The 25,600-nt window shown below is 47.7% G+C and overlaps 2 protein-coding genes across 9 annotated transcripts in view; one reads left to right on the top strand and one right to left on the bottom strand.

Annotated features, from left to right (window-relative positions):
* FBXL2 (F-box and leucine rich repeat protein 2) overlaps positions 1–22,277 on the top strand; it is a 117,647-nt gene extending 95,370 nt beyond the window's left edge. For 4 of the 7 annotated variants that reach the window (XM_043443495.1, XM_043443497.1, XM_043443496.1 and 1 more), the window contains 12 exons: positions 11,794–11,862; positions 11,943–12,057; positions 12,276–12,402; positions 12,503–12,577; positions 13,746–13,876; positions 14,365–14,425; positions 15,081–15,125; positions 15,657–15,713; positions 16,642–16,711; positions 19,137–19,178; positions 19,327–19,539; positions 20,097–22,277. In XM_043443495.1, the coding sequence (XP_043299430.1) occupies positions 11,838–11,862; positions 11,943–12,057; positions 12,276–12,402; positions 12,503–12,577; positions 13,746–13,876; positions 14,365–14,425; positions 15,081–15,125; positions 15,657–15,713; positions 16,642–16,711; positions 19,137–19,178; positions 19,327–19,539; positions 20,097–20,266 (1,131 nt within the window). In that variant the 5' untranslated portion in view covers positions 11,794–11,837 and the 3' untranslated portion in view covers positions 20,267–22,277. The remainder of the gene's footprint in view (positions 1–11,793; positions 11,863–11,942; positions 12,058–12,275; positions 12,403–12,502; positions 12,578–13,745; positions 13,877–14,364; positions 14,426–15,080; positions 15,126–15,656; positions 15,714–16,641; positions 16,712–19,136; positions 19,179–19,326; positions 19,540–20,096) is intronic. The other 3 variants (XR_006264708.1, XM_043443499.1, XM_043443494.1) reach the window with 3 other exon arrangements.
* The window catches only part of UBP1 (upstream binding protein 1), a 64,982-nt gene continuing 61,375 nt past the window's right edge, over positions 21,994–25,600 (bottom strand). For both annotated transcript variants that reach the window (XM_043443493.1, XM_043443492.1), the window contains one exon: positions 21,994–23,859. In XM_043443493.1, the coding sequence (XP_043299428.1) occupies positions 23,822–23,859 (38 nt within the window). In that variant the 3' untranslated portion in view covers positions 21,994–23,821. The remainder of the gene's footprint in view (positions 23,860–25,600) is intronic.

The raw sequence follows: 25,600 nt of genomic DNA, 5'->3' as shown, positions 1-25,600 counted from the left end.
TTCTCCTTGAAAAGAGAGGTTCAAAACCTTTATGTCTGCGAGACCACTCTTGGTTTTACTGATTTTTTTTCTGTTGTTTTTTTAATCTCTACTTTATTTCCTCCCTGATCTTTATTATTTCTGTCCTGGTGACCTTAGTTTTTTTTGTTCTTCTTTTTCTAATTCTTTTAGGTGGTAGGTTAGGTTGTCTATTAGAGATTTTTTATCTTTTGAGGAATGCCTGTTTCACTATGAACCTTCCTCTAAGAACTGTTTTTGCTACATCTCACAGATTTTCGTTTGGCCCATCCCCAGCCATGCAGGGACTGGACAGACTCTAGGTGGCGAACTGCCCCACTAAAGACTGTAGCTTTTCCTCTAACACTGAGCCCGGTCGCAGAGGTCCCGCTTAGTAGTTTCATGGAGGTGCAGGGAGTGTGTTGGCTATTTGCTTATCGGGAGGTCACAGGCTTTGCGCCCTTTGTCACAGTGAAACCTGCGGGTGACTTGTAGTTTTGTGCCATTGTGGTCAGAGAAGATGCTTGAAATAATTTCTGTGCTCTTAATGTGTGGAGGTGAGGTTTGTGCCCTAGTATGTGGTCAGTCCCAGAGAATGTTTCATGTGCACCTGAAAAGAATGTGTATTCTGTGTGTTTTGTTTGTTTGCTTTTGGATATAATGTCCTGAAAATATCAGTTAAATCTGTCTGTTCCGTTGTATCATTTAGGGTCTCTGTTGCCTTACTGATTTTCTGTCTAGAAGATCTGTCCCTTGATGTCAGTGGGGTGTTGCAGTCTCCTACTGCAAACTTATTGTTTTCCCGTCAGTTTCTCCCTTTATGTCCATTAGTATTTATTTTATGTACTTGGGTGCGCCTATGTTAGATGTGTGTGTATATATATATATGTTGACCAGTGTAAAACTCTCTTCTTGTATTGATCTCTTTATCATTATTTTGTGTCCTGTATCTTCCTTTATAGCCTCTGCTTTAAAGTCTATTTTGTTTGATATAAATAGTGTAGCTCCAGCTTTTTTGTTATTTCCACTTGCATGAATATCTTTTTCCATCCCTCCACTTTCAGTCTGTGTGTGTCCTTTGCCCTAAAGGTGGTTCTCTTGCGGGCAGCAGACTGTAGGCTTTTTTTTTTAATCCAGTCTGCCACTCTATGGGTTTTGATTGGCGTATTCAGTCCATTGACATTTAAGGTAATTATTGATACACATGTATTCATTGCCATATTAAACCTTGTTTTCCAGTTTGTGCTTTGTCTTTCCTTTGTTTTACTTTTCTTCCTGTGGTTTGATGTTTTCCTTGTTTTTTATGCTTGTGTTCTCTTCTTTTTGGTTTTTGTGGCTTTATTGTAAGTTTTTGACTCATGGATGCCCGGTTTTTCAAGTATGTTAATGCCTTCTTATATCTGCTTGCTGTAGACTGATGTCATATAGGCTCAAACACATTCCAAATTAAAAAAAAAAAGGAATCTGCACTTTCTTACTCTCCTTCCCCGTATTTTATGATTTTCGTGTCCTATTTTACATCTTCATGTTTATCCTTTTGCTGTTCCTTGTATTTATTGTTAGTTTCATAAATAGTGTTTTTTTTTTCTCTTTTTGATCTGTATGTTGGCTAGTTTAAATGATTTACTTTATGATTATGATTTCCTCCTTTCTATAACTTCTTGCTTCTTTTCTGTTTAAAGAAAATCTTTCAATATTTTTCCCTTCTATTCCAAATGGTGATCATGGTGGGTGGCTAGTGTATTCCAGGTTGCAGAGTTTTCCCTTTCAAGACTGAATGTATTTTGCCCTTCCCTTCTGGCCGGCTGTGTTTCTGTAGTGAAATCAGCCCGTAGCGTTATAGGGGTTCCCTTATGATGAACTTTTTCTCTTGCTGTCTTTAGAGCCCCCTTTGTCTTTAGCTTTTGCCATTTTTATTATAATATGTCCTGGTATAGGTCTGTTTGAGACCTCCGTATTTCCTATATCTGGATATCTATTTCCTTCTCTAGGTTTGGGAAGTTTCAGCCATAATTCTTCAGTATATTTTCAGTCTCCTTTTGTCTTTCTTCCCCTTCTGTAATCCATGTTAGGCATATATTGGCACACTTTAGACTATTCCATAGGTCTGTTATATTCCTTTCATTTTTTTTTTTTTCATTTGCTGTCTGATGTGTTGCTTGGGTAATTTCCATAATTTTATCTTCCAGATCACTGATTCTTTCTTCTACTTTATTCATTCTGCTCTTCATTGCCTTTAGCTCAGCTGTCATCTCAGCAAATAAATTTTTCTTGGCTACTTATAGTTTCTGGTTCCTTTTTACAGTAATCTGCATTTCTGTTGATAGTCTTTCTTAACTCCTTCGGTATTTCCATCATCTCCTTTGTGACCTCGGTGTCTGTTCGACTGAAGAGGTCTGCTTCCAGTTTGTTCCTTCAGGGGATTCTCTTGGTCTTTTAACTAGGAGTGGCTCCTCTGCTTTTTCATTTTGCTTGTATTTCTCTTTTTCTGTGAGTTTAGGAGAAACAGTTATCAACTGTGGTCTTAGAGGGCTGTTTTTATGTGGGCGTGCTCCTGCCCAGCTTGTATGGGTTTAATGTTTTTTTGGCACGAGGGCTGTTTTTAGTTTGGTTACTTGCGGTCTCTTTCCTCAGTGTGTGCTGGCTGTGAGCCCTGGATAGGGGGTGTGCAGGTACACGGCCCATGCAGTTCCCAGGAAGGCAGGGGAAAGCGGCTGGCTCCTGGACCCTAGGTGGCGGTCACGTGTGCTCCCAGGAAGTCAGGGTGGGAGCTGGTGCCTGTTTGCGGGACCCTCTGCAGCAGCAGCGCGGCTCACACCTGCCCCTGGGGCCCTGCTGCCTGAGAGCACCTGCAGAGGAAGATGCTCCTCAGGCGGCCCGCCCCTCTCCTCCCCTGCCCCCAGCAGCGGTGCCCTGCCTCTCTGGGGGCCCAGGCCTCCCCCGTGCTCCCCCGATTGTGGCTCACCCCACCCAGCCAACCCCAGTCCCCCCCAGGCCTGCCCTCTGACGCCCGGGCCAAAGCACCCACCCCTCCCGCCCCAGCGGGTGAGGGCTCGGGCTGGAGGGAGCCAGGAGGCGCTGGCCTTCTCCGCTTTGGCCTCTGCAAGCCGGTTACTGCCTTCTCCTCAGGGCACCCCCTCTGTCCCAACTGGTCTCCCCGCTGGGAGGAGACTTCCCGGTGTGTGGAAACCTTTCCTCTTTCTCCGCTCCCTCCCAGGGGCGCAGGTTCTGCCTGGATCCCTTTGTCCCCGTCTCTCTCTCGTGTGTGTGTGTGCCATCGAGCTGTGTGGAGATTTTCTTGCCTTTTGGAAGTCAGAGGTCTTCTGCCAATATTCAGTAGATGTCCTGTGAGAATCGTTCCACATGTAGGTGTATTTTTGATGTATATGTAGGAGAAGGTGAGCTCCACGTCCTACCTCCCCACCATCTTGATCCGATCACCCATAATCTCTTAAAATACATTCTCAGCCCCCATCTCTTTCGTCCTTCTGGAGCCCCAGTCACGTGTAGACTGGCGTGCCTCCCCTTTGTTCATAAATCTCACACGGTGCTCTCAGTTTCTTTTCATCTGTCTTTCTGTCCGCGGTTCTGACTGGCTGATCTCACTTCTGTCTTCCAGATCACTCATTCATTTTTCTGTTTCATTTTTGAACTTGGAGTCTAGTAGATATTCTTCCAGGAGCTGCCTCTTGGTTTTTTTAAATTTTTATTTATTTGTGGTTGTGCTTGGTCTGCGTCGCTGCACGGAGGCTTTCTCCAGCTGTGGAGAGCGGGGCTCCTCTCTGGTTGCCGCGTGCAGGCTCCCTGTGGCAGCGGCCTTGGGGCGCACGGGCTTCAGTACTGGCGGTGCCTGTGCTCAGTAGCTGTGGCAGACAGGCTCGGTTGCCCTGTGGCGTGTGGCGTCTTCGTGAACCCGGGATTGAATCCCTGTCCCCAGCTTTGACGGGTAGATTCTTAACCACTGACCTCCCAGTACCAGAGAAGTTCGACTTCTCTTGTTTTAATTCACAGTGGTTTGCTTTTTCATTTTACTTAATGTTCTCTGTCTCTGTGAATTTAGGAGAAACAACTGTCCACTGTGGCTTTGAAGGGCTGTTTTTCTGTGGGAGCATCTATGTGTAGACTGTTAGGTCCGGGTTTTTGGTGTGAGGGCTGCTTTTGGTCTGGATGCCAGCCACCTCTTTCCTCAGAGTGTGCTGTCTGCTGTCTGCTTGCTAGAGGGAGGTGATGGTGTGTCATAGCATCTGGAGCCTGCACTTGATGTGCAGTGGGACTTGCTCTTTGGTCCATCATTGTCTCTGCCCTGTTGCGGGCAGGGCCTGCTCCCCAGCAGTCGAGGTGGAAGTTCTGAGGTCTGGTTCCATCAGGCTCCATTGTTTTGCGTGTGTGTCCTGCATCAAAGGAGCTGATCGCTGAAGCAGGTGAGGGCTTGCGGTCACAGCAAACCTGTGTGCCACCTGCGTAGGCATCGGCAGTTCCGCTCTGAGGCAGCCCAGGTTGGCATCCCTTTCTCTGTTGTGTTTGTCCCAGATCCAGTGCAAGGCTGGGTGTGGGGTAGGCTGGGCTCAGGGCTGGGGCATCGTGGCTGCAGGAGTTGAGGTATCTGGGCTGCCTCTCTGGCAGTCTTCTCCCAGGACCTGTCTGCCCCAGCGGTAAGCTGCGGTGTGGAACGGTGGAGACAGAACGCTCAGGCTGGAAAAGGCTTGCTGTGAACCACCGCCCAGGGCCCGTCTGCCTCGGGTTCAGCACTTAGCTGCCGCGCTAAGTGCTCCCCAGCTAGACCGTGTAGCGCTTCCAGCTCGCTCTCCCCAACTACCTGCCGTCGGTGTGAATGCTGGCCGTGGGTTCTGTGACTCCGCCTGGATTCCACTCCAGGTGTGTGTCTGACTAGCCCAACCCAGTCTTTAGCTAGACCCAAGTCTCAAGAATGCTCAAACTACTGCACAATTGTACTCATCTCACATGCTAGTAAAGTAATTCTCAAAATTCTCCAAGCCAGGCTTCAGCAATACGTGAACCGTGAACTTCCAGATGTTCAAGCTGGTTTTAGAAAAGGCAGAGGAACCAGAGATCAAATTGCCAACATCCTCTAGATCATTGAAAAAGCAAGAGATTTCCAGAAAAACATCTATTTCTGCTTTATTGACTACGCTGACTAAGCCTTCGACTGTGTGGATCACAATAAACTGTGGAAAATTCTGAAAGAGATGGGAATACCAGACCACCTGACATGCCTCTTGAGAAACCTGTATGCAGGTCAGGAAGCAACAGTTAGAACTGGGCATGGAACAACAGACTGGTTCCAAATAGGAAAAGGAGTCCGTCAAGGCTGTATATTGTCACTCTGTTTATTTAATTTATATGCAGAGTACATCATGAGAAACGCTGGGCTGGAGGAAGCACAAGCTGGAATCAAGATTGCCGGGAGAAATATCAATAACCTCAGATATGCAGATGACACCACCCTTATGGCAGAAAGTGAAGAGGAACTAAAAAGCCTCTTGATGGAAGTGAAAGAGGAGAGTGAAGAAGTTGGCTTAAAGCTCAACATTCAGAAAACTAAGATCATGGCATCTGATCCCATCACCTCATGGGAAATAAATGGGGAGACAGTGGAAACTGTCAGACTTCATTTTTTTGGGCTCCTAAATCACTGCAGATGGTAACTGCAGCCATGAAATTAAAGGACGCTTACTCCTTGGAAGGAAAGTTATGACCAACCTAGATAGCATATTAAAAAGCAGAGACATTTTACTTTGCCAACAAAGGTCCGTCTGGTCAAGGCTATGGTTTTTCCAGTGGTCATGTATGGATGTGAGATTGGGACTGTGAAGAAAGTTGAGCGCCGAAGAATTGATGCTTTTGAACTGTGGTGTTGGAGAAGACTCTTGAGAGTCCCTTGGACTGCAAGGAGATCCAACCAGTCCATCCTAGAGGAGATCAGTCCTGGGTGTTTATTGGAAGGACTGATGCTGAAGCTGAAACTCCAGTACTTTGGCCACCTGATGCAAAGAGTTGACTCATTGGAAAAGACCCTGATGCTGGGAGGGATTCGGGGCAGGAGGAGAAGGGGACGACAGAGGATGAGATGGCTGGATGGCATCACTGACTCGATGGGCATAGGTTTGAGTAAACTCCGGGAGTTGGTGATGGACAGGGAGGCCTGGCGTGCTGCGATTCATGGGGTCGCAAAGAGTCGGACGTGACTGAGCGACAGAACTGAACTGAACTGAACTGAGTCTCCGCCAGGCTGTGCAGTGAGCAGGGCTGGGATGTTCGCCCCTTCAGACTGGGAAGTGCCTGAGGCAGCAGCCACTGTGCAAGGCTCTCTGCCCTGATTGTTGGCGAGCCAGGACGCGAGCTCCTCACAAGTACAGCCTAGGCTTCTGCAGCCTCCTGTCTGCCTCAGGGGATTCCCCGCAGGCAAGGGGGCTTGTCTCCTTGTGCGGGACCCCAGGCCTGGGTTGCTCCTATCGTGAGTCAGCTTGCTCCCTCCCCAGGGCGAGGGGTCCAACCCTGTGGACTTTCTCTTCCTCACAGGTCCCGAACCTGATCGCCTGCCACTGCCTTTTTTGTCCTTCCCAGTTATGTGGGTATTTTTCCTGTAGCTTTGGTTGTATAGTTAAGTTTGCTGTGAGAGTTATTCCTCACGTAGATGTATTTTTGGTGTGTTCATGGGGGAGGTGAGCTCCATGTCCTCCTACTCCGCCATCTTGACCCCCCTTTTCTTACATTGGTTGGTTTTTGAATGTTAAACCAACCTTCCACCCTTCAGATAGGCCCTTGTTGAGTTGTCGTGTACTACATTTTTTACATATTGTTGGATCCTATTTGCTAAAATTTTGTTAAATTTTTTCTTATACCTATGTTTGTGAGGGATATTGTTCTGTGGTTTTCTTGTGATGTGTTTGTCTGGTTTAATTATTAGGTTGTGATAATTATAATTTTAATTATAGCCTTACAGAATGTTTTCTCCTCTTCATCTTTTTTGAAAAATTTATGTAGAATTTGTATTGTTTCACCTTACTTGGTTTGGTAGAATTCACCATTGAGGCCTACTTGCCCTGCTTGTTTTTATGGAAGGGTTTTAACGATAAATTCTATTTCTTTAATACATATAGAACTCTTCCGGTTTTTTATCCCTTCTTGAATTAGCTTTGGTATAGTTTTTGCCTTTCAAAGATTTTGTCCATTTCACCTAAAGTACTTGAAGTTTTTGCAAAAAGTTGTGAATAATACCTTCTTGCTATCATTTTAATGTCTAAAATCTGTAGTGATAGCTCTTTGTTCCTGACTTTGGTAATTTTTTTTTTTTTTTTACTATATGAAAGTAATTCCTAAGTCTAATAAAATCACAATGATTTTCAGTGCCTATTGCAATATATATATATTCTTTGAATTTTTATTTACATTAATACCAATTTTTAAAGAGTAAAGATGAGTCAATTTCTCTGATAGTTGTAATGTTTGTCTTTTTATTCCTGGTCAGCTTAGCTGTGCTGTGCTTAGTCATGTCCAACTCTTTGTGACCCCACGGACCTCATGGACTCTTTGCAAGCCCACCTGCCAAGCTCCTCTGTCCATGGTGATTCTCCAGGCAAGAATACTGGAGTGGGTAGCTGTTCCCTTCTCCAGGGGATCTTCCCAACCCAGGAATTGAACCCAGGTCTCCTGCATTGCAGGCAGATTCTTTACCATCTGAGCCACCAGGGAAGCCCGTGAATACTGGAGTGGGCAGCCTATCCCTTCTCCAGGGGATCTTCCCCACCCAGGAATTGAACTGGGGTCTCCTGCATTGCAGGTGAATCCTTTACCAGCTGAACTGCCAGGGAAGCCCCAGCCTAACTAGGGGGTTACTAATTATTTGATGTTCTCAAGGAACCAGCTTTGGATGTCATTTGTTCCCCTTGTTTTTATGTTTTTTACTTCATTGATTTCTTCTCTGGTCTTTATTATTTCCTTTATTTTGCGTTTCATTTGGCATTTTCTAGTTTTTTAATGTGGAAGCTGTCTTCTTTTAGAATTTTTTTTTCAAGTTTCCATTTTATATCTTTGGGGGGGGGCTTAGTAGCTACAACTGATTATTTTATAATCTTAGTGTTGTTTTTTAGTTTATATTGTACATTTTAAAGTTATTGCAGTCTACCCTCACATTATATTACATCTCACTTCCATTTTCCTTTGCTCAGCTATCATGCTGTTATTGCCATACACTTTCAGTTTCCAAATATGGCCTTAAATCCACACTGGATAGTTACTATTTTTGTTTTAACAGACAGTTGTTTTTAAAGAGATTTAAATAACTACAATGACTTTCTATAAGTCAAGTTAATATTTCCAATCCTTCATTTCTTTTTGTAAACACAGATTTTCATTTTATGTCTTTTTTTTTTTCTGCCTGAAGAGTGTTCTTTAACTTTTCTTGTGCTGCAGATCTGATGAATTCCTTTAGCACTTCTGCCTGAAAGAAACTTACTTTCTCTTCAGTTTTGAAAAAATATTTTTTGATGAATATAAAATTGTGTTGACAGTTTTTGTTTTCTGGCTTTTTTACTATTGATGAGAACTCTTTTGTCATCCTTATTTTATTCCTCTGTATGAGGTGTATCTTATTTTTTCTCTGGGTGCTTTTAATGTTTTTTTTGATCACTGGTTTTCACCAGTTTGGTTAAGCTTATGCCTTGGTGGAGTTCCCTTCTTGTTTCTTGTACTTGGAATTCTTTCAGTTTCTAGAATTTGTAAGTTTATAATTTTCATAAAACTCTTGGCCATTATTCCTTCTGATGTTACCCTGCCCCGCACAATCTCCTGTTCTTCAGGGACTCCAGTTACACGCTCATTAGGTTGTTTGAAGCTATCCCACAGTTCTTTCATGCTCTGTTCTTTTTCGCTTTTCTTTCCATATTTCTTTTTAGATACTTTCTGTTGCTATGTGTTTTAAATTCACGAATCTTTTCTTCCACAGTGTCTAATCTACTGTTAATCTTAAGCATTCATAAGTTTTCATCTCATTATTGTGGTTTTCATATTTAAAAGTCTAATTTGTATCTTTATGAGTTTCATGTCTCTGTGAAACATGCTTAATACACAGACATGAAATGTTTAATTAACATCTTCACTCCAGCTTCATAGAAGTGTATTCTACAGAACACAGTTACGATGACTTTTAATGCCTTTGTCTGCTATCTCTGGGCTTCCCAGGTGGTGCACTATTGTAAAGAACCTGCCTGCCAATGCAGGAAATGTAAAAGACAAGCAAGTTTGATCCCTGGGTTGGGAAGACCCTCTGGAGGAGGTTGGCAGCCCACTCCAGTATTCTTGCCTGGAGAATCCCATGGACAGAGGAGCCGGGTGGGCTACAGTCCACGGGGTTGTAAGAGCAGGAGACAACTGAAATAACAGCACAGCACACCGAGCCGTCTCTGGTATCCGTGTCAGTTCTGGATAGCCTTAATAGAGTGAGTTTCTCTTCATTATGGATATATTTTCCTTCTTATTTGAATGGATGTTAATTTTTTGTTCAATGCTAGACATTGTGAATGTTATTTAGGGCACAGAGTATTTTTGTATTCTGACAAATATACTTGAGTTCTGTTCTGAGACATAGCCGAGTTACTCGGGCATAGTTCCTTTGAACGAGGAGATCTTATTTTTCACTAGGTTGGACCGCAGTGGTGGTTAGTCTAGGGAAAGCTGTACTGCTCTTCTGAAGCAAGACGCTGCTCAGTACTGTACCCAGTGCCTCACACACTTTGGCATCTTCACTCTTGTCTCGTGGGCACGGTGCTCTTACTCACCCTAGGTGAGCTCTGGCTTTGTCCTCTCTACTGCTTCTCGTTGAGTCCTTCCCGGGCTCTGGGTGATTTGCACTCTCTGACTGGGACTCTGCTGAATTCTTGAGGGAACCCTTTGCAGAGCTCTGGAGTCCTCCATTCTCTACTCTTCTCTGGTCACTCTGACAGCGTGGTCAGAAATTGACTCCATACACTCAGGTCAGGGAGTCGACTAGGCTCCAGCTGGGTTCCCTTTCCCTACACACAGCAGAGCAAAAAGAGCAGGTAAGATGGACGCGTGGTTTGAGGCCAGGTTTGGGAGACCTTTGGGTACTGCCTGGAAGCATCAGGACTCAAGCCTGTAGGATACACTGAAGCCACATTTCACGAAAATGCAGATGACCTAAGCAAGTCCTTGCCGTATATGTTAAGGACTAAGTGGTGAGTTAGGGATGTGGAATTCTCTGCTTCTGGCCATGCTGCCAACCCCCAGATCATTGAGGGCATCACCCTTCAGGACTCGGTGTCCTCACCAGTGAAGGATGTGTCTTAATACTGATGGATTACTGACCTATCAGTGGCCAGAGATAGTTTCTCCAAAAGGGCCCAGGGAAGTCACAGCACAGCACATAGAGGACGCGACCCCTTCAGTTGCTGCTGAAAGGTTGTTGCTGACCCACGAAAAGACACCGGGGTTCTTGGCCTCTGGAGGAGAGGAATTCAATCCGGGGCCAGAGACGAGGCTGGATCGCTCAGAGCTTTAGTGTAATAAAGTTTTATTAAAGTATAAAGGAGATAGAGAAAGCTTCTGACATAGGCGTCAGAAGGGGCTTCTAGAAAGAGTACGTCTTCAGCTGGATGTTACATAGTCACCAGCAGTCTGTTGATGAAAGAAAGGAATGTCTTAAAACTCAAAATGGCACCAGGCCCCTCATCCATAAGATGCATTTGGGATAATCTTGGCACCAGAGGATTCATCTGGGGCCATAAAACGATTGACTTGAATCTTGTAGAAGGGCAGATTACCATACAAATAGTTTCGTTTACAAAGATTGAAAAGTGAAAGTGAAGTTGCTCAGTCCTGTCCGAGTCTTTGCGACCCCGTGAACTGTAGCCTACCAGGCTCCTCTGTCCAAGGGATTCTCTAGGCAAGAATACTGGAGTGGGTTGCCATTTCCTTCTCCTTACATAGATTAGGGGAACAATATCTGAGCATAACATAATGGTTTGTCAAGTAGGTTCTGAGCCATTAGGCGGAACCGACTTGAAGACAGAGTCTGGGGTAAATGCATAGTACATTAACATAGCTTAAGACAAACATTTCCATAGAAAAATGCATTGGTTAACTCAAGGTTTGAGAATAGTTAACTTCAGGTGAAACCAGGTGTCATTATGGCAACACAGTATTTTAAGAGAAACCTTTTAAATTTGTATAGAGAAGGAAAAAAATATCACTAGTTTGTTTCCTCCTGCCGCTTAAGAGAGAGAAAAATGTCTGACACTTGCAGCCTATTTCCTCCATCTGGAGATCCCTGGCCTTCCTGCCTGTTACCCTGTCACTGCCAGCTGATTTTTCTGTGGATGAGAACTGGGAGCCAGACCTCTGCTCTCAGATAACCGCCAGAGTCTGAGTGAAGAAGAGTTTCCGCTGATATGCAGTCTGTCTAGGGCTTTGCTTCTCAAAGTGGTGTCCCCAGGGCAGCAGCGCGGGCACTACTTGGGAACTTCTTGGAAGTACAGACTGCCAAGCAGTTTGCCTCAGTACACCAGCAGACTTCTGCAGCGACAAGAACCTCAGCTGCTTCCTGTGAGCATCAGAATTCGAAGGACACTGGTAGCCACGGTCAACAGTTACATGTTATACACTTAGAAACTTGTTAAGAGAGTAGATCTCATGTAAGTGTCCCTTCCACCATAAATTGAGCTTTTGAAGAGTGTTGTTCTCAATGTGAATGGTTCCACATGCCCTCTGCTGGCTGCCCTGCAACTTGCAGGGAGTTTGAACAGTGTTTTCTCATTTTAGGACCTTTGCACAGAACTGCCGAAACATTGAACATTTAAACCTCAATGGGTGCACAAAAATCACTGACAGGTAAGTACCAGATATCACTTTGGTGACTGCTAGGCCCTGGGAGAGCGAGGGGAGGGAAAGGTGGTTGAAAAAGCCTTTAGTGCGCCTGTCCTCTTTCAGCACGTGTTACAGCCTTAGCCGATTCTGTTCCAAGCTGAAGCATCTGGATCTGACCTCCTGCGTGTCCATTACAAACAGCTCCTTAAAGGGGATCAGGTAAGAGTGCCTGTCAGTGGCGGTCACAAACAATATCCAAGGCTCAAGCATCCTGGTGTTTGAAACTTTCTGCGTGGTCCCCCTGCGGCAGGAAGTGGGCGACTCGGGTCCTGGAGGTCTCTCTCCCGGGAACTGTTTGCGGGTCTCTGAGCTCAGAGACGTGCCTGCACTCTCCATGGGATGGACTGCACAGGCGTGGCTGTTTCCTGTTCTCCCAGTGAGGGCTGCCAGCACCTGGAGTACCTCAACCTGTCGTGGTGCGACCAGATCACCAAGGACGGCGTGGAGGCGTTGGTGCGCGGCTGCCGCGGCCTGAGGGCCCTGCTGCTGAGGGGCTGCACGCAGGTACGGGTCCGCTCGCCAGGCTTGTCTGCCGCGCGTCACTGGGGCGCCGGCCCCCGTCCCCTAGCTGGCTCCACCTCTCCTGTGTTCTCCGTTCACGCAGCTGGAAGACGAAGCTCTGAAGCACATTCAGAATTACTGCCATGAGCTCGTGAGCCTCAACCTGCAGTCCTGCTCCGTGAGTAGCGTGCCTCTCCCGTGCGCTCCCCCAGGGCGGTGTTGGGGCGTGGGGGACTGCCACTCCCTTACCTCGTGTCCTTCTGTGACCCACCGCTTCCCACAGATGAAAGGCCAATGCAGAGCCATGAGCATTTCCCCTAAAAATAGCAGAGATTAGTCTTGATTTATTTGAAGATATCAAGGATGCTATGAACTAGTCACTAACCTGAACAATTCCTGGGGAGGTCTCGGTGTCTTATTTTTACTTATAAACTGGGAGTGATGGCACCTCTCATGCTGCCTCAGTGGGTAAAAGGCAATGACAGGTATGAAGAATAAAGGGTGAGGTGTGATTTGCGTCAGTGCATGATCAGCCTGTGAAGGATGATTGGTTTTTTCCACTGTCGTCGATAATTGAGAATTGAAGAAGGTGCTTGCTGCAGCCAGCTGGGTTTCTCAAGGAGAACGTCATTTTTGAGAAAATTAAATGAAATCCCTTGTATTTGGCATTTACTGAATGAATCACAAATCTTTAAAGTCCCCAGTGATGGGAGATAAAGCAGAAACTATCTTATGAGGAGATACTGACTTTATGAGACAGCTTCATTCAGAAATAGGACCCTGAATTGCATGTAGGATAGCACTGGCAGGGGACTGGAAGTCTGACATAAATGTACATGTTTATTGCTACAGAAATTCGTGTATTTAAATAAAGATATTAATTTGAATCTTTATAACTAGATTCATAGAATTCTAAGCCATTTATCAATAATTCAGTGATTTACTTAATTTTGTTATTTTCTACACCACTTCAGGAAATATTATAAATATACCCATATGATTTATAGAATAGATATCTTTTAATTAGTATTAATCTGTAGAAATCCAACCAAAAATTAATGTCACTTAACCAGGCAAATCTCATGAGCTCTTCGTTAAATCTGATCAAGTTTATGAATTTTTCCTGGAAAAAGACTGAGTAAGAAATGGAATTTTAAAATTTTACTGTTAGTAATGCTTGAATATTTTAAAGCTGTGCAGAGAGAACGTAGATACCTGTCTTCTCTGTACTTACCCTTACTTTGGTTACACCATCGGATGAAACGTTACGGCCCGGGTGGCCCCGCGGTCGGCCGCGGGAGGCTCCGCGCCGGGGTCGCCGGCCTGACTCTGCGCTTGGCCCGCAGCGCGTCTCGGACGACGGCGTGGTGCAGCTGTGCCGGGGCTGCCCGCGGCTGCAGGCGCTCTGCCTGTCCGGCTGCGGCAGCCTCACCGACGCCTCCCTGACGGCCCTGGCCTTGAACTGCCCCAGACTCCAGTGAGTGCGCCGCGCCTTCCGCGTTGCCCCTCAGGGCCTGGGGCCGGGAGCGGGGGGCTTCTCGCAGCCGCAGCCGCTGGAATAGGTGGTGGCCTCTGTCAGAGGGACTGGGATGGGACAGAGCGTGAACGCGCTCGTTTCGGGCTGTGTGGAGGGCGGCGCACGGCCCAGCCCCGGGAACCTGAGTCTGCATTTCCTGACGGACGTCACTCAGGTGCCTCGTCCTGTTATTACTTTGACATGTGAGTGATCTGATGGGAGCAGAGGGTATTGTTTAAAAGTCAGTACATACTGGAATAATATCGAAAAACGAGAGCAGTGGTGTGCTGGCATCGTGGGAAGGTCCCTGTACTTACTGACCTGACTGGGGTGGGACTGCCTAAGCCTCCATTTTGTGCCAGTCAAATAAACTCAGCACTGTGAAGCAGGCGCTGCTTTTCCGTGGTTAACCAGCTGCCCCTTTGTCTCCCCTGCACTCCGCATCCCAGGATCTTGGAGGCCGCCCGATGTTCCCACCTGACTGATGCAGGCTTTACGCTTCTAGCTCGGGTAAGAGAGGCGTTACCAAACCAACCAACCTCTCAGTCACCTCCCTCCAAAGTGACTTGGAGTGTACCAAAAACGACCTTCAGAGATGATGGGCCCCAAGTAGAATAGAGTCCTGGTGGGGGAGAGGGGTGTGTTCTGTATTTTCTCCCTTGGGCCCGGAAGCTGAGGGCGCCTATACCAGGAGTGGGGCCTGGCCCTCAGTCTCACTTCGTCAGGCGGGGCCACAGTGGGGGCAGCATCCTCCCTGCGGGAGATGCCCTTCCTCACAGACCCCGACTCTGGTCTCAGCAGCGTCCCTCAGCTGTTCCGGGCTCTGCCTCTGCCCGCCCGCCCCCCACTCCCCTGCCACCCAGAGCCGCTGTCCTCCTGGGGCTGATGACTCTGCCTCCTATCACATCCCCCAGCAGCCACACTGTGGTGAGCGCCCCACCCCGTGTCCTCCCAGAAACCCCTCCGTGGCTAGAACCTACACGCTGAGACCTGTGAGCCCCCGGGAAGGTGCAGACACTGCCTTTCAGGATGAGAGGACACGCGGCCTCCCCCAATGCCTACTTCCATGTGACTGGGATTCCGAGGGCGCCTGCTCAGACGCGCCGGCTCACTGGGTCACTTTGGGAACAGGGGGTGTCTCATGGACTCTCGTGAACTCTTGCAGAATTGCCACGACCTGGAGAAAATGGATCTTGAAGAATGCATCCTGGTGAGTGCCCCCGACAGCCCTGCAGGGCGCCCCGCAGCCACGGACAGACGGGTGTAACCAGAGACGCTGGCACGCGCTGGTCTGGCGCCTCCTTGCCCCAGCACGGGTGTCAGGGCTCTCTGTACACTCTGGGCTGCTCTCAGTCATCAGAGCTGAGTTGAGGATAGCACCATCTTTTGTCAAACTTAAAAAAAAAACAAAACCCTCATTTTCACATAACTTCTGGGAGAGGAAAGCTTGCATGCCCAGTGATGAGGTGACTGCACAGAGAATCCTGGGGGCCCCCTCGCCCACTCCCGCTTTGTGCCCTGTCCCCCTGGGGGCTCCAGGGTAAAGACGAGAACAGCTTCGCAACTCGGGGAGTAAGCAGATTTGAGGTTGCTGGTGAGGAGAGGCGCTCCCAGCCTGCGTGTGCTTGAGATGAGTTTTTAATTCTCTTCTGCACCGTTTGGTTCTTGTGTTCAGGAGAAGCAGGGTTAGGTATTAAGCTCTGGTGTGGAAGCCACACTGACTCAGCATGTTTCTCTGCAGATAACGGACCGCACGCTCACCCAGCTCTCCATTCACTGTCCCAAGCTGCAAGCCCTGGTGAGTCAGCTCTTGGTGGTGGACTTACCTCTCAGGGATGAAAGATCCCCCGCCACCCTGCCCCACTACAGCAGGAAACTCCTTTCTGGAAGGGTGTCGTCATCCTTGGTTTCAAGGGTCTGTTAGTTGGGCTAACTTGGGAGGTAGAGTATCTACATGTTACTGTTTTCATTTTTGGATATGAACCTAACACAGGGACCCAGGTCCTTACACAAATTCATGTTCAGCCTGTCAGAGTGAAAAGGTCATGTATCTATGGAGGGGGGATTCGTGAGTATACCAAACGGTCCACAATGAGCGGTGAAGAGTGCTGCACTCGGGCATGCGGACCTTGCACGCCTGTTCCATCCACTGCTGGGCCTGGAGTCCCTGTTCACCCAGCGAGTTGTGTGAACTCGGCCGCCTGCTCCCCCAGATACCCAGACTTGATCCCAACAGCACTGCCATGCGGGCACTGTGGACACCCCTTTTATCAGCAAGGAAGCCGAGGTGCGGAGTGCTTCAGAAGCGTGCCCACGTTTGTAGAGCTGCCCAGATGGTTAGGCTCCTGGGCTCTGGTCTGCCCGCTGTCCTGGGACGCCCTTAAGCCAGCTCCCCTGTCCGCCTTGGCCTCGCTCTGTCAGCAGGGGCTCGGGCTTTATAGCACCATCAGAGTCCATCTGGCCTGACTTACTCTCCCCCCTCGCCCCCAGGTCCCTGTATTTCCACATTTCTCCTGAGTTCTTCTCCCTCAGGCATAAGCGTGCTAGGCCTTGGACAGCTCTGGGACTGTCTTTTGGAGTTGGGGTCAGGTTTCAGAGCTAGTCAGCACCTACCTGTTTCCAGATTTTCTGACGGAACGGTTTCCCTCTACTGTATCTGCCGATAATTTTGTGCTTCTCGTGTCTTCACTCCCAAATTGGTTGTGATCTGGTTTTCTAATTGACAAAATCTGCTCCTCAGATGGGATTTGTCCACCCCTTGTCCCCGAGACGGCCTTGTCCCGAGGTGTGAGGAAGGTTAGCAGCCTTGGGCTTTGTTCTGGTTTAACCTCCTTCCCCCTGGTTGCCCGAGGGCGCACTCTCTGCCCTTCCCCGACCCTGAGACACCGTGGCCTTGGACTCCCACCAGCTCCCCAGCTCCTGGAGCGCAGGATCCACGCCAGCAGGAGATGTTATTCAAACACTGTTGTCCCCAGCCGGGGTTCTAGTGACTTTGGAAATCTTCTCTATTTTCTCCTGTACTCATATAAGCAACTCCCAGAAAGGGAACTTAAGAGTAAAAGACACTATAAGAAAAACCCAAAATAAGGGCCTCAGATAAAGAGAAAAAAGCGTGGAGGATTCAGATTTAGCTACAAGCATGTCTTGCGGGAGGGGTGCTCATGCCAGACCTTGTCCTAAGCTCTGGAGTGACAGGATCAGCCACCAGGGGAAGTGGCGTTACCCTAGCCCAGACACTGCAGGGCAGGACGTGTCTGGATCCCTGTGAGGGGTGCTCCAGGGGCTACTCCACTTTGAGGCGGATGTGGCAGCCATGCCTCTGGGCCCCCAGGTGGAGCCGAGGGTCAGCGGCAGCGTGGATGGTGATGGACCCGCAGCCGGTGCCCGCCTCCCTGGGGAAGGCCGACTGCTCTGCTTCCACGCCAGGGAGCCCTCCGCCAGCCCCAGAGCTGAGAGGAGGCAGTGCCGGTGGGCTAAGTTCCACAGATTGAGAATTGTGAACCCTGGTTTTTATCTTTCACTAAAGATCTGCAAGCAGGAAGCGATGAGGGGAGTGACCACCAGCCCCTAGCAGGTGACGGCCACACCTCATTTGCTGAACTTCAGTTCCCAGGTTGTCCTTTTCATTTTTCATATGAATGAGGCAAGTGTGTGCACACACCCCCTCCTCCCTTCAAGGAACTGGTCTGTGATTCTCGGGAGGACAGGCCTTGTCCTCTCAAAAACCTGAATCTAGAAGGCGATCTGAAAGGGAAGCGGATGCAGACAAGGGGGCTCCAGATTCAAGAGAACCCAGAGGAGCTGATGAAGCTTGTGCAGAGGTTAGGGGTCCTTGTTCCTTCAGTTCGCAGCCTGCAGGGTGTGTCATCAGCGGGTGTCAGTGACATTAGGGGGCTGGTTTTCTTAGTACCAGAGCCAGTTTTTTGGACTTTTAAAAAATATTAATGCAGCTCATTGCTCCTAGAAGCTACCCAAGAATTTTAGCTATTAAAGAGTAAAGAATTATAGCCAATAAAAGCTGTATTACTTTGCTACTACAAAGTTTTAGTTTTCACCCTGATTTATTATAGCCGCCACCAGTGAGGTTTATGCTTTCACATATGTTGCTATGATTAGTGCCCTTTTTAGCTTAACAGAGTCCCTTTAACACTTCTTGTAAGGTGGCTCGTGTGTGTGAGGCGTGTTCTGCGCTGTGTGGCTCGAGGTATCTTAGTTCCCCAACCAGGGATGGAACTTGGGCCCTGGCAGTGAAAGCCCTGGGTCCTAATCAGTGGACCACAGGGAATTCCCACCTCTCCCCCAATGATAACCTTGCTGGTATTCTTGGTTGGAATTGTTTACCCCTTTCTTTCAGCACTTATATAGTGCCCCTCCATTCAGGCCTGCCTGCACAATTTCTCCTGAAAAGTCTGCTGATAGTCTTACGGGAATTCCCTTGCACGTAACAACTTGTTTTTCTCTTGCTGCTTTTAAGATTAACTTAAAAAAAAAAAAAAAAGATTAACTTTTCACACTTTAATTATATCCCTTATAATGAGAATGTTAGTCCAATTGATGCTGTCCTGTAAGTCTGTTAGACTGTATTTTTTTCCTTTCTGCTGCTCTGATTGGCTGATTTTCACTACCAGTTTTTCAAGTCACTGATCCTTTTATCTGCTTCACCCAGTCTGCTCTTGAAACTCTCTGCTGTATTTTTCAGTTCAGGGCTGTTCTTCAGCTCTGTGACCTGTGTGGTAGTTTTCCAGAGGAGGGTGTAAACTCCTGTCTGGGGGCCTGGCAGAGGGCTAGCACACCTGCCTGCCTTGGCTGGGGGCACGTCTGGGGGCCTCTTGCCAGAAAGACAGGGCGTCTCGGCCTGCTGTCTGCACAGTGCCTGGGGTGGTAGTCTGCCAGGAGTCTCTTCTCATGTTAAAAGTCCCGAGAGGGCCGGGAATACGAGCCCCCTTCGGCCGTCAGGGTCAGGTGAGCCAGGAGCAGCCCATATATGAAGACGGGGGCACAGGCAGCTGTAAAACCTCGCCTCTGGGAGACGCTGGTGCCCAATGTGCGGTTCAGTGAGAAACTCCAGGTTTTGAGTTCCCTTCTGATGGGGGAGTCTTTGCCCTCAGGGGTGGGGTTCATGACAGACCGTGGCCTCCCCTGCCCACTTGCACCAGCTCCTCTCCTCTGCCCAAGGTGGAGAGGTTGGCCAGCTGGTTTTTGTGTTTTTTTCCGGAGGCAGCTGGTCCCTGTGTAGCTGTAGACTCGCTGTTTGCGGGAAGAGGTGAGTTCAGGGTCCTCTCGGCGCGGACCGTCCCCTGCAGTGTCGGTTCCATCCCTACCCCCGGGGGGACGATGAGAGAGGCCGCTGCCCCCAGGCCCAGCCTCCCGAGCCGTGGCTCCTGCCGACACCGCGCCGCCTCTCCTTCCAGAGCCTGTCCCACTGCGAGCTCATCACGGACGACGGCATCCTGCACCTGAGCAACAGCCCCTGTGGCCACGAGCGGCTGCGGGTGCTGGAGCTGGACAACTGCCTGCTCATCACCGACGTGGCCCTGGAGCACCTGGAGCACTGCCGCGGCCTGGAGCGCCTGGAGCTCTACGACTGCCAGCAGGTCACGCGGGCCGGCATCAAGCGCATGCGGGTGAGCGCGGGCAGCCGGCACCGCCGCCCAGGCCTCAGCAGGCTCGGAGAGTCAGGCTCCATTCCGTCTGGGGGGAGCCGGGCCGAGCTACGCCAGCTGCCTCCTTAGGCTTCTGCAGAACCTCCTTAGTAGCGTCCACCCTGAAGATTCAGCTTCTAGCATGGGTCTGGGCGAAAGTACAGAAGGCGTTCCCAGTAGGCTTGACCTTTGCTCACCCAGATAAAGAGCCTTAGTGGTGGCGACCCTTCCCCGGTCGCCCACCTGGTGCTCTGGAGCACCTCAGAAGTTCGGTAGCTCTGCACGTGGCCCGAGCAGGCCGCGGCGCTCCCGTCACCGCTGGGCTTGCACACAGGGACCGGAAGCGCCTCTCAGCTCCAGAAGGTGCTGCTTCCGGGGGTCACACAGGAGCAGCTCTAGTGCACACCACCAGTTGAGGCGCTGTGCCGAACGGTGGAGTGAACTAGTTCCACACGGAGAGCTGTGGGCTTTCTGGGGTTACGCGGGTGGTTGCCCTGCTGCCCACAGGTCTGAGGACGATGCACTTCCCTCACTTCCAGGCGCAGCTCCCTCACGTCAGAGTGCACGCCTACTTCGCCCCCGTCACCCCGCCGCCGGCCGCGGGGGGCGGCGGGCAGCGGCTCTGCCGGTGCTGTGTCGTCCTCTGACGCCGCCCGCCGGAGGCCTGCGTGCCGTTCTCCGCCGTCACCCGGCTCTGATTCTCCAGTGAGAGGCGTTCACAGGTAAAAGACTGCAGGGACCGCGGTAACTCTGGTGGTAGTTTTTACCTTTGCTCTGCTGTGATGCAATCAATTCAAAGCCTTGTGTGTGTCGGTTAACAAAGAGCCGGGGCGGTCTCAGTGCAGCGGAGCACGCAGGAAACCTGGATCTCCTAAGAGGTGGTGCTGCCCTAGATGCAAACCCCCACCCTCCGCTCCGCCAGTGTTCCTCAACAGACCGTCAGTGTCGGCACAAATGGAGCAGAAAAATAAGCTGTTGGTTTTCTACCTGATACTTAAGGCCATGACCTCCTTTTATTCACCAGTCCATTTTGATTAGCAGGACTCTTCCACTTTGAAGGTTAAAATAGCAACTTTGTTGAAGTAACTATATTGCAAATTCACAATGCCTGACAGTTTTGTATTTGGAGACTTACTTGGAAGGCAAGGTAATAGGTTTCCATGAGACACCAAAGGACGAGGCCTCTAGAAAGGGTGGAGCAGGGTCTCCACCTTTCTGTCAACTTGTCGTAGGTCCTCTTGGGGACCAGAAACTGAACAAAAGCAACTCAGACTTTGTGCTGCCTGATGAGAAATCGTGAGCTCTGGGGTAGGCGACAGTACAAAACGTGTTTTTGTTAAAGAGCTAATCCTGTCATCTCTCAGAGAATTTGGGGGACCTTAAAGAATTTAGGGCTCAAGTTATCCATACTATAATCAATTAAAAATAATAGATGCATGTAGAATGGGTGTGGTTTTTTCCAAGTTTATTTTAAGTCTTAGAAATTAAGTTACACCAGAACTATTCAAAAATTTTACACACTTACAAGTCAGCTCAGTGAAGTGTTGGCACCTTTGAGACTTAGATAAAAATTAATAAACCGCCGCAGTGCTTAAGTCAGAGGGCTTATTGCTATTATCTTGTGGCAGACATATCTGACCAAAAGCATTTTCCAAACTCAGGCATTCTAATGTTATCTGAAATCTGATAAGGTGATCTGGTTTTTACACTGTGCTGTCCAGACTGTGACCTTCACTGAACCTCTGTGCTAATCCTTCTTAGCAACCAAACAGAGCTCCTGAGAAGCTGAAGAGAAACAGCAAAAGAGAAATTTCCCCACAACCAGCAATAGTTCTAACAGAGTTAGGGTTCTATTAGGTGAAAAGTTTTAGAATCATTTAGAATACAAGACCTCAGTTGCATTCTGGGAAGAGAAGGCAGATAGATAAATCATTAGTCCTGGTGATTTTGCAGCATTATATACTCTAGTATTTCCTGATCTAAAAATTGTGTGTATACCATAGCAGTTATTGAAATATACATTTATATCACTGTGTATGGGGGAAATGGGTGTTGCAGAAAGCTATGAGTATAGTTTCCGTTTTAAAAATTTAAATGACCAGGACCTTTTATACATTATCTCTTTCGAGCTCGGACACAACCTCTCAAAGCTATTGGACTCTGGCTGAATGACACAGGACTGCAATTACAAAACAGCAAAGGACCTCTGTTAAGGAAATCAGGTTTGCTTCCTCTTTAAAATGTAAGTGTGGAACAATCGCTGGATGACCTGTCCTCAGTTGCATTTGCTTTGAGAAAACAACGAAAGGAAAACACCCCCCACCAGCTCTTCTAAGGACATTTGGACTGGTGTACTCAGAACATACACAGTGAGCCCCTTGATTCTATGACATGAAGTGACACTGGCAGGAACCTGGATTTTAAATGAGACACACATTTGCAAAAACAATCGGAAAACATTTATTATACTGAAATGTGTACATCCTACTATTAAAAAAACAAGTAGCAAATTTGCTGGTGCCGTAATTTAACCTGTTCCACTGGGACAGACTCCTGTTCATTGCTGCTTGGTGTAATTTCAAGTTTGACGAGCTTTTTTTTTTTTTAACCCCACTTGTAAAAACCTGATGAATTCAAAATAGCACACAGCATTAAATGACATTTATTGTTCCATAAATCTTGAGACTCAAAAAGGAATGCTAAATAGACAAGCAAAACTCTAAAACAATGGAGAGAGCTCACTTCTTTCCCAAGTGATTGGTACAGAAAACATGTGGTCGTAGCGAAAGCAAAGGGGAAATGACAGAAGGAAAGCTCTCCAGCTTGGGGTCTATACAAGTAAGGGATATTTATTTTCAGGCCAAAGATGGAGTATTTAAAGACAGTACTTTCTTAAAAATATCAAATAACCCCCTTTATGAATAAAACAAAATACAAAGCTTTTACCCACTGGAGTAGTTTTGTCTTTTGGGAAAGATTTCAAACTCAAGCATCAAATAAAACATTCAAAACCAAGACACTGGGTAAATAGAGATGGTATAATTAAAATGCAATCGAAGTGGTTTGTTTTTTTAATTGTGTCTAGTACACCACAGGCCTCAAATGCTTGCTGACGAATTTTGGGAAGGCTTTGGGTGAAGGGAAAAGAGAGATAGTAGAAAAAATAGCAAAAAACAGTGATTCCCTTTGAAAAGTATACTGGCCGACAAGCATTTGGTTTTGTGAAAGAGGCACTCTTTTTATAGAAAAAGAAGCTATTATGTGGTGTATAAAAAGTCCCTAAATAATCACTAGAATGTTACCCATGATTGTACTAAAGCTCAATATTTGAGAAGTAAGGAATTTTGATGGTGCAAGATAGTGTTTGTGATGTCTAGTGTTCCAAGAATAATTTCAACTCCTGATAATGAAGACCCCTTAACACGAAGTTACAAACTATCACACTGTTTTCTCCTGCTTGGGTGTATTTCCAATGTCTGGAACAGGGCTTTTAAAAAATGTTGAACAGGAAGGGGGTCAGGGAAGGCGGTTGCTAAGTGGTTGGAGACAGAGAAAAAGGAGAAAGAAAACCACATGAGTTTAAAAGGCATTGGGGATTCAAAAATGAAAACCAGAAACAAATGCTAAAAATGGAAGCAGAAGCAAAAAGTTTTTCAATAAATCTGTGACAAAGCAAAAACACAAAAGTCTTTGTACCTATTAGGATTTACACTGATCCTCTCACCAAGGTACTCTTGATAATGCAGTTTGCTTCAAGCCCGTCTTCCTGGCTTGGATCCTCCCGATCCGGCATGATCATGGCAGACGCACACCCTTAGACATGATTTTTCCGAGGAGGCGCCGCGCCTCTCCCCTGACCACCGATCGGCCCGTGTCCGCGGCGGCCCGGCCCCCCTCCCAGGTCAGCATAAGGTCCAGGCCACAGACACCACACTGGCCCAGAAATGTCAATGCCCACAGTACATTCATCTCCAAACCGCCCACAGTACATTCATCTCCAAACCGCATACAGTGTAAAAGACAGCAAAGGCTGCTCTGGACCTGTGTGCTGGCCTCTCCGGCAGAGAGGCAGGCGGCCTAGCTGCGCGGGGCCGCGGAGCAGGGGCGCCTCTCGTCCAGCTCATTAGGAAGGTCATCCTGTGTTTTCAATATGAAACATTTCATACGGTAAAATCCAATCCCAAGACTTCTTGGATTCAGTCTTCACACACTTTTAAGCGTGACTTTTATTTGGTGCTGAATAGAGTTCAGACTACGGAGGACGTCACTTCAAAATGATGTGGACGCCACCACCATTTTCAGCTGTGGAGAAAGGAAGGGACAGTAACGCTCAACTTTCTTAACCAGGCCGGAGAATCAAGACTAAATTGAACTAATTCATACTCAGGTATGGCAGAAATGAAACCAATACTGTAAAGCAGGTATCCTTTGATTAAAAATAAAAACATAATTCACTAAAAAAAAAAGGGAAATTGAAAACGTTAAACGCTGCTCTCACCCTACAGCCTCCCACCTTTACGTATTCTAGAGAAGAAAAGGCTGAGTAACCTGCTCCAGCCCCTCCTCCCTAAAACATCATGTCCACGTTCCCTCTGCCGCTTATCTGAGCACAGAGCAGAGACCATCGAATAAACCGGGTGCTTATACCTACCTTTTCTGGAAATAATTAATAATCACTAGCTCTGCCTGCTGGCCTAGTGTTTCTCAGGAGATGGCGAGGAGCAGTACAGGCATTCATCAAGGAACAAATGAAGTTTTTCATAAGGACAAACGTCTAAAAACAGGACACTGAGACGGGAGGGGCATCCTGTGATGCCTAACGCTAGACACACGCACTGCCGTCAGAGGACACAGCCACACACTCTGTGAACTACCTGGTACAGACCGTGTCAGTTTTGCAGACTAAACACTATTGCTTTGAGAATGAAAAATTGGGAAAAGGGTACTAGTCTTCACAGGGATGTGTAAAGAAAACAACGGTGGGTCAGTTCACAGTCTAAACAGCCCCTGCAGGTAACCTGAAGGCTTGAGACACGTCCAGCAGGCTGAAGTCCTCAATTCAGCCCCTCACTTCAAGGGGGGCTGCTCTTCTGAGTAACTTACCAGAAGAAAGTGACATAGGACGTCTTGCTCTCTGAGGTGCAGCTTTCCTGCTAAGACTGGATTTAGATCTTAAAGTTCTGCTCCCATAATAACTTGGCATTTAAGAAACCCTCCTTTAACCCTTTAATTGGAAGTCTCTTGAACCCCATCTGGGCCTGCTTTGCACATTCTTTCCCTCCATAACCTCAAGGATTTCTACGGCTGTGAATCACCAAAGACATAGTGAAGGCTTAACTTAGATCTGAAACCCAGGTACCTCCTGCCAGCCCCAGCGGGGAGAATTAACTCGACATTTCCATGTCCTAAAATGAAGTCTCAAGTTTTTGCAAACTTATTTTTTATTTTATTTATTTATTTATTTATTTTTTTTTGCAAACTTATTTTTTAATGGGTCTCAAATCCTGTGACATATTTAATCAAGTTGTTTACATTAAAAAGTACTGATTTTAAAAACTGCCACACACAAATGGTCCTCAAGTCTGCTTTCCTTCTGAAAGTTTTGATAGATTTTTATCATTATATGATACATTGTTATCATAGCAGACTTTTTACTATTAAGTGACCAATTGACACACATAGTTCTGAGACTGTTCTTCCACCACTGATTTAAGACTGGTGATAATGTTCACTTAGCCTCCTGAGCTCGCTAGGCAGAGGTGGGAAACCTTGCCAGCTCCAGCTGCCTTCTTGTCCACTGCTCTGCTGCCATCCACAGTGACCCTCTGTCCCAAGTCACACACCACGGCCCAACGGAAGAGGGTCGGAGGCGCGCTCAGCACTGCCCCCACCGTGACCACCGCCTGCGCAGTGCTCCGTAAGTCACAGCCGCGCCCCGTCCCGGGCGGAGCTCAGCAGGCCTGTCACCGTCCAAACCCCCTCACCTCTGGTCTGGGTGACACCTCCTGCCTGCGCTTCTCCCACCTTCTCTGTCTACAGAGTT

The sequence above is a fragment of the Cervus canadensis genome, chromosome 22 (genome assembly GCF_019320065.1).
Source record: "Cervus canadensis isolate Bull #8, Minnesota chromosome 22, ASM1932006v1, whole genome shotgun sequence".
In the NCBI taxonomy this organism is placed as follows: Eukaryota; Metazoa; Chordata; class Mammalia; order Artiodactyla; family Cervidae; genus Cervus; species Cervus canadensis.
This window is presented reverse-complemented; position numbering and strand designations above follow the sequence as displayed.